This window comes from Vidua chalybeata, chromosome 5 (assembly GCF_026979565.1).
Source record: "Vidua chalybeata isolate OUT-0048 chromosome 5, bVidCha1 merged haplotype, whole genome shotgun sequence".
NCBI classification, from domain to species: Eukaryota; Metazoa; Chordata; class Aves; order Passeriformes; family Viduidae; genus Vidua; species Vidua chalybeata.
In genome coordinates, this window is record NC_071534.1 from 28,962,655 (window position 1) to 28,976,626 (window position 13,972).

The 13,972-nt window shown below is 44.1% G+C and overlaps 1 protein-coding gene across 1 annotated transcript; it reads left to right on the forward strand.

Moving 5' to 3' along the window:
* The first annotated feature begins 7,456 nt into the window (after positions 1 to 7,456).
* LOC128788815 (C-type lectin domain family 5 member A-like) lies at positions 7,457 to 13,957 on the forward strand. Its single transcript, XM_053944095.1, has 7 exons — positions 7,457 to 7,592; positions 9,602 to 9,676; positions 10,233 to 10,319; positions 11,758 to 11,817; positions 12,378 to 12,520; positions 13,160 to 13,269; positions 13,828 to 13,957. Exons 1-7 carry the CDS (start codon positions 7,511 to 7,513, stop codon positions 13,955 to 13,957), a joined length of 687 nt encoding a protein of 228 aa, XP_053800070.1. The 5' UTR covers positions 7,457 to 7,510.
* Positions 13,958 to 13,972: the final 15 nt, after the last annotated feature.

Genomic DNA, 13,972 nt, shown 5'->3' on the forward strand with positions numbered 1-13,972 from the left:
TCAGGTTGGCACCATCTTCCACAAGGGCTATAGCTTTTTGAAATAAAGAGAATCTGGGATGGATTCAGACATGGAAAAGAGGGCTGTAGAAGTGAGTAGCTGAATGTAAGGATATTTTTTAGCCTAGTTACAATAGGTTCAAGTTACCATTCTGTTAAATACCTTTTTGGGTATCAGCCTTCAGATATTTTTAAACCCAATTTCTTTTTAAGTTGAATTTTTTGTTAAAATTTGTCCTAAAAGAAGACAGGTGTTAAATAACCTCACCAGAATGCAAATAGTGTGAAATGATACTGACATTGCTTCAACTGGCTCTATATAACAGTATCTGCTGCTTCCTGCACTACAACAGGGAGTTGCTGAGCTGGGGAGGTATGGGGTGGAAGTTGGCTGTGAGTCAGGGATGTGTGTACTGCCAGCAAAGGATTTCAGCAGTGGAACAATCAGGGCTGTTTTGAGAGTATTGAGCATAGCATTTTCCTTCTTCTTCACCTTCCGAGTTTGTTGCACGTCATCATAATCCCCAGAGAGAAAACTGAGTGGAACTTCACTGCTTTCCTCTCCTGTCTGTCTCTGTCTGTTGCCTGAGGCAGATACTCAGAGGTGCCATTGCATCCTGTGATTCTGACTCTCCTCTTTCTTTTCACACTGGCTCCTGTAGGAGCATTTAGCTTTCTACAGGAAGCAGATTTTATCTTCCTCCCTCTTCTCAGGTCATCTATAATTTTAAAATCTTCCTTGGCATGCTTTTCACTGCCAATCTGTGGTATCTTCCTGCTTCTGCACATCTCTCCCACGCCTCTCAGCAGTGCCATGCAAACGCCAACACATCCTGTTCCACCCAAGAGACCATGAAACTCCAATCCTTGTCACACAGCCAAACCACTTCTCCTTGTAATTCCAGGAGAGTTGCACATTTCAGCAGTGTCTCAGTTGCATCCTCCAATCTCACACTCTTCTCCATGTGAGGAAGGGATTTTCTGCTTAAAAGTGGAGAATAAGTCACAGTGAAAATTTCTCCCATGGGCAGCTCTGCAAGATGCAGATTCCCTTGCCTTTTTTCCCCCCCACTTCATGATGAGTTCTGTCTTTGGTTCATCTCCCGTACAGGCCAAAGTCTCTCAGTTTTGACATCCCTGTGCTGTCTTAACCTCCAAATACTCAATTTGCATTATTGTATCCCTCAGCCCTGGCTCCCCCCAAAAACAGAGTCTTGGGCCTCTGGAGCAGACAGTATGAAAAGTGTCAGCATTTGATTAGAGAACTGAAATAAGAAGTCATAAATATATTTGCTGTCTAAAGCAGGACTGTCAACAACATGACCTGGGATTCAAGCAATCTGTATGCAATTTGATCTCTCTAAACCCTGTGCCTAAGGATCAGATAGGTAACTTTCCTACTCTGTTGTTCATCTGTTCTTCCAACACTTGCCCCAGAAAAATAATACGAATGGCTTTTCTACATTTTCCCTGCAAGTTAATAGGAATAAACTACAATGTCCTCCAGAATCCACAGATCTGGAATAAGTTTTGTAGTGGATTATTCAATTGGGCAAATTGGAGATGATGGACAAGGCACTTCCTGGCAAAACTGGTGAGAAACCTGCTGAGGGTTATTGTTTTTATGTCATTACACTGAAAGGCCTCAGGCAGCACAAGAGATGATGCACTTTTCTCCATTGACTCACTCCCACCAAGATACAGCACATGAAGCAGAGGCATTTTTCTTATTCTACTCTTCCAGATTGCTATCACAGGAGCCCTTTCCATGTGCCACAACAGCTTCCTCTGATAAGCCATAGCATTAAGACTTAGTTTCTTTCCTACAAGCTTGTCTATAACCATCCCACCACAGTGGTACAATCAGGGTTCATTTTAGAATCTGCAATGGTGAGACAAGTTCATCAGAAGAGCCCCTTTTCCTTGGTGAGGAGAGCCAACATTCACCCACCCTGAAGAGTACTGGGTAGGAGGTAAACACGTGGCTGCCTTGTTTTGGTTCTGTAGGACTAAACAGCTGTTAAAAATGTTTAAAGATGTATATGAGATGGCTTAGTACAGTTTCACTCAGGCATGGTGCCAAGGCATGTTATGTAAAGTGTTGATCTTTCCTACATTTTAAATTGAATATAGAACAGTTGGGTTCCAACCCTCCTTCCTGGCAACTGGCCCGGCCTTGGGCACTTCCATATAAACTGGGCTTCTCCTAGCTGCCCAAGGTACCAGCAAGACTCAGAGACTGCAGAAATGATGGTGATGTTCTTCTCAGGAATCAAGAGAATGCTCTTCCTCTTGTTCCTCCCTTGCTTTTGTTCTGGCCAGCTTGCATCTCCACTGCTGCATTTCCCCACCTTCCTGGATCCTTCCAGCATGTTCCAGCTCTGCTGGGACCATGAGGAACAGGAGCTGATGGGGTTGAGCTGCACATCCACACTGCCTGTGTGGCATGTGGATTCAGCCCTCATGGAGAGCTGCATGGATTTGACATTGTGACAGGAGGTGCCTTCTGAAATGGCAGCATCTGCTTCTCTGTAAGTTGAACAGATTTCCTCTTCATCCTCCTTTGCCAAGGGTCATGCTCCAAGTATGTTGGAAAAAAGGTATACTGAAAGGCTAGGAGGATTGGGAATCTTCAATCTGGAAAGGCTGAGGGAATTGGGATTGTTCAGCCTGGAAGACAGAAGGCTTTGGGGTGACCTCATTGTGCCCTTCCAGAGCCTGAAGGGAGCCCACAGGAAAGATGGAGAGAGACTCTTGACAAGGGCCTGGAGTGACAGGACAAGGGGGAATGGCTTCACACTGACAGAGAGAAGGTTTAGATGGATATTGGGAAAAAAATTGTTCCCTGTGAGGGTAGTGAGGCCCTGGCACACTTAAATATGTCAGGCATAGGATAGAACATCCCTGGGAATTCTTGTTTTTTCAACTGTCAGGCAACCACTACAGATGTCTGATGTTAAAGCAGCTGGAGTTTAGAGGGAGAAAAATGACACCAAGGCTGCTAAATAAAAACCAGGCTGTTGTTTTGTTTTACTTTAAGTATAAAAGAGAAATGGGCAGCTTAATTTTATCCAGATACAGAGAGAAAGAGTTTATACCAGTTTGCCAGGTTCAGTGGTTTTGCTTTGTTCAGCTGTTTTCAGTTCCTCTTTCACACAACAGTAAAATATATGTTGCACAAAATATGTCACAATGTTTGTCTAAAAATGGGTAAACTTTGGAGGGAGCGAGGTAGCCAGCATTCCTTATGGTCATCAGCTGGTTGCAAAATGATTCTTGTCAAAACCACTTTTTAAATCTATTTTGGCTTGTGACCCAGACAGGGACCTTTTAGCTGTGAATTACTGCAGGAAAAAACAGAAGAAACACTTGTTCTTATTTGTTTAATAATGATTTTTAAAAAATGATTTGGGGTAAGCCCAAAGCATTTTATTTCTCCTAAAAGAACATCCTGAAAGGAAAAATTGAAATGTTTGATTTCAAAAGTATTAAGCATTCCATTATTTTCAGAAAATATATTTAACGTTAACAATTATTTTTTCCTACTTGTTAGTGGAAACTCTTTGTTTATATTAGAAAATAATTTTGGTCCCAAAAAAGTTACAGGTTTTTTCAAATCTTATGTATCAGAAAATATCTCCCAATTATTTTAGGTCTGGATACAGTAAGCAAGCACATTAAATCCAGAAAAATCCACATTTACTCAGCTGTCAAGCACATCCACTGAACCCAAGGAACAGATAGTTTAAGGGAAATACAGCCTAGTTACTGTAAGTGGAATTTAAGTGAGGTTTTCTATTTGAAATCTTCCTTCTAAGCCTCTCTCTCTCACATCCTTGTTTTTTGTTTTAATTTTCCTTTTTACTACAACCAGAAAAAGTCATTGTCTGAGTATTGTCAAGGGGTGAAAAGCTGGTCCAAAAGGATTGCTTTCACAAAGGAGGGTTGTTTTTCCTAGTGTTTACTGCATTCTTTGTTCATAATGTATATTTAATTTTAAATATTTTATCTATTTCAGAATAGCTGATTTGCAGACTACCTATCTTTGAATTTGGATCTTGTAATGAAATCTTAACCAAATCTTTTTTTGATGAGGTACAGAGATGTGTCGGACTCACCTGACCCCAAAAGATTCTTCACCTCTGACCTGAGGCTGCACAAGGTAAGTATGCTGCAGGCTGCACAAGAGCCTGGTATGTTAAAAATCTCCCCTTCTTCTGTCTTTCTTGGTCATGGCCACACTGAGTTTGGGATTGCAGAGGCTGAAAGATGGACATGACTCATCTTGGAAACATGGAAATAGAGCTGGCAAGTGTGAGGGGTTATCTGTTAGGAAAATGCTTTCAGATGTTGCCCATGCCCTTAGCTAGGGTTTAGGAAGCCAGATTCATTAGGTGCAGATGAATTACAGCAGAATTATTAACATAGACATCTCATTATTAACACAGACATGCAGGGCCATTGTCCCATCCATATAGACCCACATTAAAATATCTTTAAATTACTGAAGATATTTACCACTCCCCATCATAGTTTTGTGGAAAATACACCAAAAAATACCATAGAGAAATAATAAGTATACATTTAAATGCTGAAAAGTGTGGCTAAGTGCTCAGAAATACTATACAAACTACCCTGTGTGCTATCTCCAGTATTAAGTTACGCAGCATCTCAGTATTACATAAAAGGATTTACAAGGGGAGCTGGAGCCCTGTTTTAACTTCCCTCCCCCCCCCCCCCCCCCATGGTATTTGCACCATACTTGTCAAATGGAGTTCAAAAGCATCAACTCAGTGGGATATTGCACCTTCCTTCTTCAAACAGCACTGGCCCACACAGTCAGCACTCCCTCAAGATGCAGCAGAACCTGCTGATCAGCGTAGGCGATATTCCACAGGAAAGAGGGGCCCTATTTTTATGGCAAAATTTGTGGGATTGGTGCTATCATGTGTTTGTCACTCCAGAAAACCAGCAATAAAACCCGAAAAAGTTGATTGAACTCAATGGATGTTTCCTACACTCAGTCCATGTTACAACTGGCAAATTAGCAATGCAATTCCCTAATAGGAAGGAAAATTCTGAATGAAAAAAAGAATTAAGACTTGGTGGAGCTGAAAAATCACAGAATACTTTGGGCTGCCCAGAGAAGCTGTGGCTACCCCATGCCTGGAAGTGTCCAAGTCCAGGTAGATAGGGCTCTGAGCAACCTGGGATAGTGGAAGGTGTCACTGCCCATGGCAGGGGTTTGGAACAAGATGAACTTTAAGATTCTTTCCAACCCATTCCACCTTTGTGGAGATGTGGAATGGCTTCCCAACTTTGTTGTGACAGTAGTCCATTTTTTGTACTCTTAAACAAACAAGCTGACATAATTTCTAGTTGCATTCCCCTATTGGATTTCTCCCAAAGCCTGGACAGGGCTCAAGGGGGAACCAAGGGTGAACCACTTGTCTTTGATTGTGTACCCCCCTAATTAGGCCAGATGTGGCCTTATCCAGTTTCTGGATATGGAAAGGTAAACACATGTTTTGCCAATAAACAAACACATATGACAATAGTTCATTAATGATTGAATTTATATATATAACATTTAGTTGGAAGATTCATCTAGAAGCAACTTTGGCTCAGGGCCTGTTGTTCAGGCCTCAGTCAGGGTCTGTTGTTTAGACTCAGTACTTCAGCCTGTCACAGAATTTCTGGACATGTCTCCCTGTCAGGTCTGAGGGCCACTGCAAACCTTCATTTGACCTCAGTACAAACTTCTGAGTCATCAAGCACCACAGAAACTGTTTCACTTCTTCTTCTTTCTCTCACACAGTTGGTGTTTGCTTGGCTTTTCTGGGCCTCTGATTATAGAACATGAGGCACAGAATACCAGAACACATCCCTGGCCCTTTGAAGAAGCCTCTGCCATGACCACTGGCACCAGAGGGTGTTCCAGATCTGATGGCCCTGAGAGAATATATCCATAATAGAAAATTGTCTTTCTGTGGAAGAAATAGGTTCAGTCAGAATTGGTATTTATTTTATTAAAAACCACGCTACTTTTTCCTATAGTTTGTTCTAAATCAGAAAAGCAATGTATTATATTTCTATAATGACAGGAATACACAGAATGGTTTGGGTTGGAAGGGACCATAAGATCATCTCATTTCACCTTCTCTGTCATGGGTAGGGACACCTTCCACTATCCCAGGTTGCTCAGAGCCCCATCCAACCTGACCCTGGAAACTTCCAGGCATTGGGCAGCCACAGCTTCTTTGGGGAATCTGTACCAGGGCCTTACCAGCCTCACAGAGAAGAATTTCTTCCTAATATCCAATTTAAACCCACTCACTGTCAGTGTGAAGCTGTTTCTTCTTGTCAGTCACTCCAGGCCCCTGTCAAGAGTCTCTCTCCATCCTTCTTGTAGCTCCCTTCAGGTACTGGAAGGCCACAATCAGGTCACCCCAAAGCTTTTGTTCTCCAGACTAAAATATCTCATTCTCTTAGACTTTCCTCACAGCAGAGGATCTCTAGCTTCTCAACACTTTGTTGGCCTCATCTGGACTCTCTCCAACAGTTCCATGTCCTTCCTGTGCTGGGGCTCCAGAGACAAAAGAGGTCACCCCTCAGGCTCTTTTTCTCCAAACTGGACAAACCATGGAATCCTCAGCTGCACCTCACAGGACATTTCTTCCAACACTTCCACCAGCTTTGTTCCCTTCCTCTGAGCCTCCATTCAAGGACCTTCACATCCTTCTTAAATTCTAGGGCCTTGGGCTGGTTTTGGCTGGGATAGAGTTAATTTCCTTCATATCACCTGGTATGGACTATGTTTTGGACTTGTGCTGGAACAGTGTTGAGAACACGGGGATGCTTTAGTTCTTGCTGAGCAGAGATTAAACAGAGTGAGAGTCCTCTGTTTGTCATCCCATCCCACCACTGAGGGGCTGGGGGTGCACAAGGAGTTGACAGGGGACAGAGCTGACCCCAACTGCCCAGAGGGATATTACAAACTTAGAAAGCCAAGGGATTGTTTTGTTTAGGCTGCACTATTCCTGTGGCTGCTTTTGCATATTAAGCACCTTTTGGGCTTCCCAAAACAGACTGGACAAATCCCACTTTCTGATCCCCATTTTGCCTCCAGAATTCCCTTGTAGAGAAGCAGACAATGGCTGTGAGCTGCACAGAGCCCACAGTGCTCAAGACAGAGGAGGACAAAGTGTTTTGTATGTGGGTGGGTGATGCTTTGGGAACTCAAGACACTTCCAGTGCAGAACCACTTCCCAACACAGGTGACCTCAGGGAGGCCATGAACTTATATTTCCTCATGTTACTGACATAAAACCCTGTGCCATCAAAAGATGAAGCAGAAATACACTTCTCTTTTCTCTAGAAGTTTCTGCATGACCGGAAGAGTCAAGAACTTCCTCCTGAAGCTTAGAGAGGGGAGGGACCTCTGAGTTGTCCCCAGCCCAGAGTGCCACTGTCAGAACAGCCGAGGGAGGAAAGAAGAGAGTGGAACAAAAATGGCAGAAAATGTCCTTTATGCTGACCTGAACTTGCCTGAACCAACCAGACCCAGAAACCTGAGGGTCCCTGATGTCCAAGGTAGGTCCAGTGCTGGGCACTGAGCTTTCTTTGCATTCTCCAGTCTCTCTCCCATATATGTTGAGAGAGTTCCTTGGAGCACCAAAGTCTCAAAGAGCACAAGGGAAACATGAGGGCCCATGTTGGAAGACTGCAGGTGGAGTGTCCAGATAGGGTTGTTTATATTTACAAAGGCAAGTTGTTGTAAGATCTACTTTTCTCTTGCTAAGGTGCAAGTGTGAGTTAGTGTCTCTGCTGTGATATTAAGAGTTGTTTTTATCCATTTTGGAGAACATTCCAGTGCTGAACATCCATTGCTCCTGCCCCTGGCCCACTGTCCCCCAGCAGCCTGAGATTCCTGCAGCAAACTGCTCAGGATGGAATGGCTGCTGTTGCTGGTGTTCACAGCAGTCTCCTGCACAGCTGTTCCTGCTCCCTGAGCACAGCAGGCACTGCCTGGGGGCTTCTCCTCCTGCTCTGGCTGTACAAACTGCTTGTGAAATGCACAAGTAGGAAATGTTTTATGGACAGGTTTAGTCTGATTTAGGATCAAAGACTTTGCAAAATTCTAATCGAGGATTTCTCTTTCTTTAATGAGTTTAAAATTATTGCATATATGTTTGCACTGGTTTTGCAATATCTGCCATAAAAGTACATTCTAAAAAGTAACAGACTTCATAGAGTGTTTATTTGTATTTAATTTTCATTTTTCTTTCCTTTCTTTTTAAACCTGCTTTCACTCTGGCTGAAATTATTTCTTGCCATCCGGTACTTTTCTTTTGCACAAAGTGTGAACCCTCTGCATGTCTTTTCAGATGAGTGGAGTTATTAACACCAGGAAACAGGGTTTTACCATCCCTTTCAACAGACGCATTCAGGGCCTAATTGACCACAACAGATGCCACCTGATTACAACTTCCATTTTCCTTAGAATTTAACCCATGTATTCCTATTCAAAATTTTGATTGATTTCTAGTAACATTCGGGTGTTTCTCTGCTTGTGCCTTTCAGGAAAACCCCTACCCACTCTTCTATGTGTTCACCGAATTTATGCACAAGATTTCCCAGATATCATCTCCATCTTCTGAAAAGAGCTCAAAACCCTGACTCCTGTCTTAGCTCTGTACAGGGATAGAACCCAGGGGGCTCAGTGTTGTATATCCCAATGACTTTGAGAGATTTATAACACTGCAACATCCTATTTTTTACTTTCTACCCACTTTTTATCTTGCTCTGACCTTGCTTTCCTCTCCATATGTTTTCTTCCCTGCTGGTTTGTATTTATTACCTGCAGATGATAGAATAGATTTCACTATGCTCTATGTTATCTTGTTAATTTTGGTAAAATCTCAAACCACTCCAAATTTAGCACAATCTGCAATTTTCAGGCTTTGATGTTTTAGTCATTCTCACCATTCCTGTCTGGATGAACATCCTTAGGCCACCCTTGGCACATTCCTTCCCTTTTGTCAAGACTGACAATGTGTTTATGTGCCCCTGTCCCCTCTGGTATTGTCTGCCTTGAAGAGAAACCAGTTCTGTTCCTGCCTGTAGCAAGTGCTCCAAGGGTGACAGTGTCATCATGGAACATGGATTCAGAATATCATGAGCTGGAAGGGACCCACAAGGATCATCCAGTCCAACTCCTGGCCCTGCACAGATACCCCAATAATCCCACCCTGTGCATCCCTGAGAGCGTTGTCCACATGCTGCTTGAGCTCTGGCAGCCTTGGGGCTGTGACCATTCCCTGGAGAGCCTGTTCAGTGCTCCACCACCCACTGGGGGAAAAACCTTTCCCTGACATCCAACCTGACCCTGTCCTGACACATCTCCAGCTGTTCCCTTGGGTCCTGTTCCTGGTCACCACAGAGCTGAGATCAGTGCCTATAATGGAGAAAAATACAATTTATGCATAGTTAACCACTGTCACATCAACCAGCTGCTGTCCTGTGTTCAGCATTTCTCACAATTTCAGTCATTTTTGTTTCATTTAAGTTGATTCTCAGCTTTCTCTGTGCTCTGTTCCTAGGCTCAGGTTGTATCTATGCAGAAGTGAAAGTGAAATCCCAAGAGACAAATGCTGCAGCAAACTGCAAATCATCGGGTGAGTTTAACTGTCTGATAAAGTGATGAGAATTTAAACAAGAAGGGGAGAGGGGCTGATCCTGATGCCCCAAACATGCAGTGACACAAAAACCATGAGGAGGCAGGAGGATACAATTGTCTGCTTTCCACACTCAGAGCAGGAGCTGCTGAGGTGTTGCATTCTGTGCCCCCAAACACTTGTTGGCTTTCCTAGCAAAGGAATAAAAGGATGTGATGGGCCACACCCAGACACCCCCGAGCCCAGGCTCCTGTCCCCAGCAGCACTGGGAAGTGAACAACGGAGATGAGGAAGCAGAGGGCAGGCATTGATTGAAAGGACTCTCTTCCTTTTCACATCTCCTCAAACCCATGGTGGGTTGGGATCTGTTCAGTTGCTTGAGTACAGGTGACCAGAGCCAGCAGGGAAGCACCAGGACATTGAGCCTGGCTCCAGCCTGCAGATCTGGAAGGCTCCAGGGTCCCAATGGGAGCCTGAAAAGAGCAACTTGGAATGCAGGGCAAAGGTGCTTCTGTCCAGCTGTTCCCCTAATGTTTCTTTTTCTGTCCCTCCGTAGGTAAAAGTTGTTGTTCCAGAAAACATGTTGCCATATTGGTGGTGATAATCCTCCTACTGGTCCTGGCAGTATATTTAATAATCACATGTAAGTTCTTTTGTTAGTGTCATAACAGCAATTAATTTGTGACTCTCCCCCACGGTCTGATGTCCAGGCCATGACATATAAAGCCAGTAGGAATGGAAGTTTGGTTTGAAGGCAAAGGAGAGCAGTTTTTAGCTAATTGTGGCTGTAAGAGGAAATCTGTAAGAGAGTCAAGTGGTTTGAAAGTTGAAAATTCCAACAGATAAAAAAGCCAAAATCCCAATGAAAAACTGTCAACATTCAAATGACAAAGAATTTATTGTACAAATGTTTTGATGAAACAAGTTAAGATTCGGTAATGCCTACCAGTAATACAATTGCTATTTGTGAGAATCCCACAGGCTGATGAGGTTGTATCATGAGACCAAGATGTCCATAACACAACAAGTCTTAGAATAATTGTGAATTAAAGTTCATTTGAAGGAGGCAACTAAACCACATCTTACAGAAGTTTCCTTAAAATCATAAGATATTTTGAGCTACATAAAAAGATAAATGATATTTTGTAGTAAAAAAAAAAAACTCATTTCCATCAGAAAAAAAAATTAACAGACCCAATTGGCATTTCCTTTGAAAGTTTTCAAATAACCATTTTAAATTTTCAGATGGTTTTGCTTGTTTCTTTCCATCCTTTGATAGCTGAGAAAGCTTGAGAAGCTTCCACCACAAATCACTCTCAAGTCCCAGAGTTTGCCACCTGCTCAGAAATGCACATGGGGAAGACAGTGCAAAGCCTTTGATCCATGGAACTTAAAGAATAGGGCTGGAGGAGGCAAGTCATTCTGCTTTTTTAAGGCATAGAGTTCAGGACTGATATCTGACAGTGCTCTGACATTAATAAAATGTCTAACACCCAAGGATGGGAAAAATTAAAAACAAATAATAAACCAACAGAAAATAAAAATGTATAATTTGCATTTAATACAGCTTTAAGTCTGACATTGAAAGAGGAGTCCTTAGACTTAGATCCAGGTCTGGCTTTAGTTGTAGTTCTTTTGTGGGTCTCAGTACTGGCTCAGAACAGGTACAGACCTGAAAAAATACTCCTAAGAAACTTGAGATCAAGATCAAACTTGAGAAATTAAATCAAGGTAGTTCTTAAGTTCAAGAGCACACAGGTTTCACTTGTGCGCCATATAAAAACTGTTGCATTTTGACTTTTTGGTAAGTTTTAGTTTAGTATGAATTTTCCAATAGGTCTTGTTATTAACAAATACAGTGTTATTAAGATATAACTTGTTTAAATGAACTAAAGTGTTGCCTTTTACTCAGTGGAACCTCACCTGACCATTTTGTGATTTTTATAGTACTCTCATGAGCAAAGAGGCAGAATTTGCATTCTGTGTTGGGTGATGGGGGGTCAGAGAGCTCCAGCAGAGCTCTGACAGCGCGTGGCAGAGTGGCCATTCCTTGCAAGCAGAAATTGTGTTCTTATTTTCAGATGGTCCAACTGCAGGCAGCCAACAAGACTCAACAAGAACCATCCCTGAAGAGGCACTAGGTAAGTAATCCTCTGTCATTCCAGAGGGAGTTTCTAGAAGCCTGTGGCATTGACTGTGAAGGGGACAGGGAAAGCTGTGTGACTGGGTTTTGGTCAGAAGGGAAACAAAGAAAGAACACCTCTCCCATCTCAGGAATACAAACCTTATCCTGGACACTGCCAGGATGAGCTCTGGAAGGGACAGGAGGAACAATCCCTCTGGAAGCACAGCACTGCTGGGAGCAGGATGGACAATATGCCTCATCTGCTTTTCCAAGGCCCTCCATTACCAGCCTTTCAACTCAGTGCAATTTCCTGTGGCTGTTTAGGATCTGCTGAGCAAAGATGGGAAAGGCTGGATCATGTTTGCTGTGCTGCTCCCTGTCTGGCTCCTGCCTGGTGATTCTGGGCTGCTGTCAGCTCCAGAGGCTGTGGGAGTCCCTGGTGCTCTGGTGACAATTCTCAGCAGGAGCACACAGGCACGTCTGTGGCTGGAATTGCCTCTCTGACATCTCTGTTATCATGGCATCATTTGGTCAGTATGAACATGGATTTTCCACACCTCTGCTTCCCTTCTGCAGGCTGCCCCACATCATGGAAGAAACATGGGAGAAATTGCTACTTCTTTTCTCCAGAGAAGAAACCAAAGGGCTGGGAAGCCTCTCGTGCAGAATGCACCGCCATGGGCTCAGACCTGGTGGTCATTGACAGCAGAGAAGAGCTGGTGAGATCCAACTCCTGGGGCAGCTGCTCGGGGGGCTGGAGCTGCCTGGTCAAGTGCTGAGCAGTGACTTTTGCCAGCTCCTGTCACATGTCCTTGGGCTCTAGGACCTGCTGCCAGCCATGGACACGCCAGCCCTGGCAGTGGGAGCAAAGCCCTGCACAGGGAGAGGCCTCCTGGGGCTTGGAGTCCTTCTGTGCCCAGGCCTTATCCCATGGCAAGGAGCAAACTCCCTGCCCAGTTGGCTGGGGTTTTACAGGGATTTAGCACACAGGCCAAGGAGGTTGAACAGACACTTCTTTGTGAGAGCCATGGCTTTGACAAAACCTGAAAAGGCTTTGCCTCCCCCATCAGAAGGGAAAAGTGTCCCCAGGTATCAAGTCACACCTGTCTGACTGCAATGTACAGCTGTAAGGGCACCACAGGTGCATTATTACATTTATTATAGTCATAAGGGGCCTTCAACGGGGACACGACCTTCAATAGAAAGGGAGAAATTCATCCCCATGGAGCTGTGGGCAGAGGTGCTGTGGCTGAATGCATACTGCACTCTCTGTGCTGGCTGTTTAGCACTGAGCCCACTGTGCCTCTGGTGAAGAAAATGTAATTTTCATGAATTCCCATTGTTGGCTTCCTTTCCAGAGTTACCTTCTCCCACAATCAAGACATAACTACTACTTGCTTGGTCTCACATATTCTCAAGAGGAGCAGAAGTGGAAGTGGATCAACAACGTGGAACACGACCCAGCCATGTGAGCTCATTCCAGCAAGTCCCTGCCATGCAATGTCTGGGAAGAGGAAAATCCCAAAGCCAGAGCAAAGAGCAGAGAGCCCAAGGGAGATCAGGGACTGTGGTCTGGGGGAACCTGATTCCTTGAGATGCAGGTGCTTCAGCACATGCCTGTGCCAAGAAAAGGGAGCCTTTCAGGCCAGGGAACAGAGGGCTGTCCTGTAAGGATGGCAGGAGAGGACACAGCTGTAGTTCTGCTGGGGAAGGAAGGATCTGGCTGGATGCAGTTCCCTGGGGAAAGGAAGGAGACAGGAGGCAGGGACAAGAGAGAGGGTGATGTCAGCACCATTGGCTGGAGGGGACCGTAGCAGGGGAATGTTTCTGGATGGGAAAGCATTGCCCAGAAACTTTTGTGGAGATGTGGGGAACAAAAAGTGAGGAATGGGAGGGGGATTCCAGCAAGGCAGTTCCTGATCCCAGTGGCAGTAACATAGCCACAGTAACAGCCAGGCCAGATGCCACTCTGCCTTTCACTGCATGTCAGCAATGTCATCTAATTTGATTTTTTTCCCCTGATCAGGTTCAGTATAATTGGACATTTCCGTGATTATCTCTGCACGGTCATTGGATTTGGTGAAGTACAGTCTGCACCTTGTAATGGATCCAAAACAACACAAAATATGTGTGAAAAAGCTGCAACAATTTCATAAAGGCATCAGAAGAAG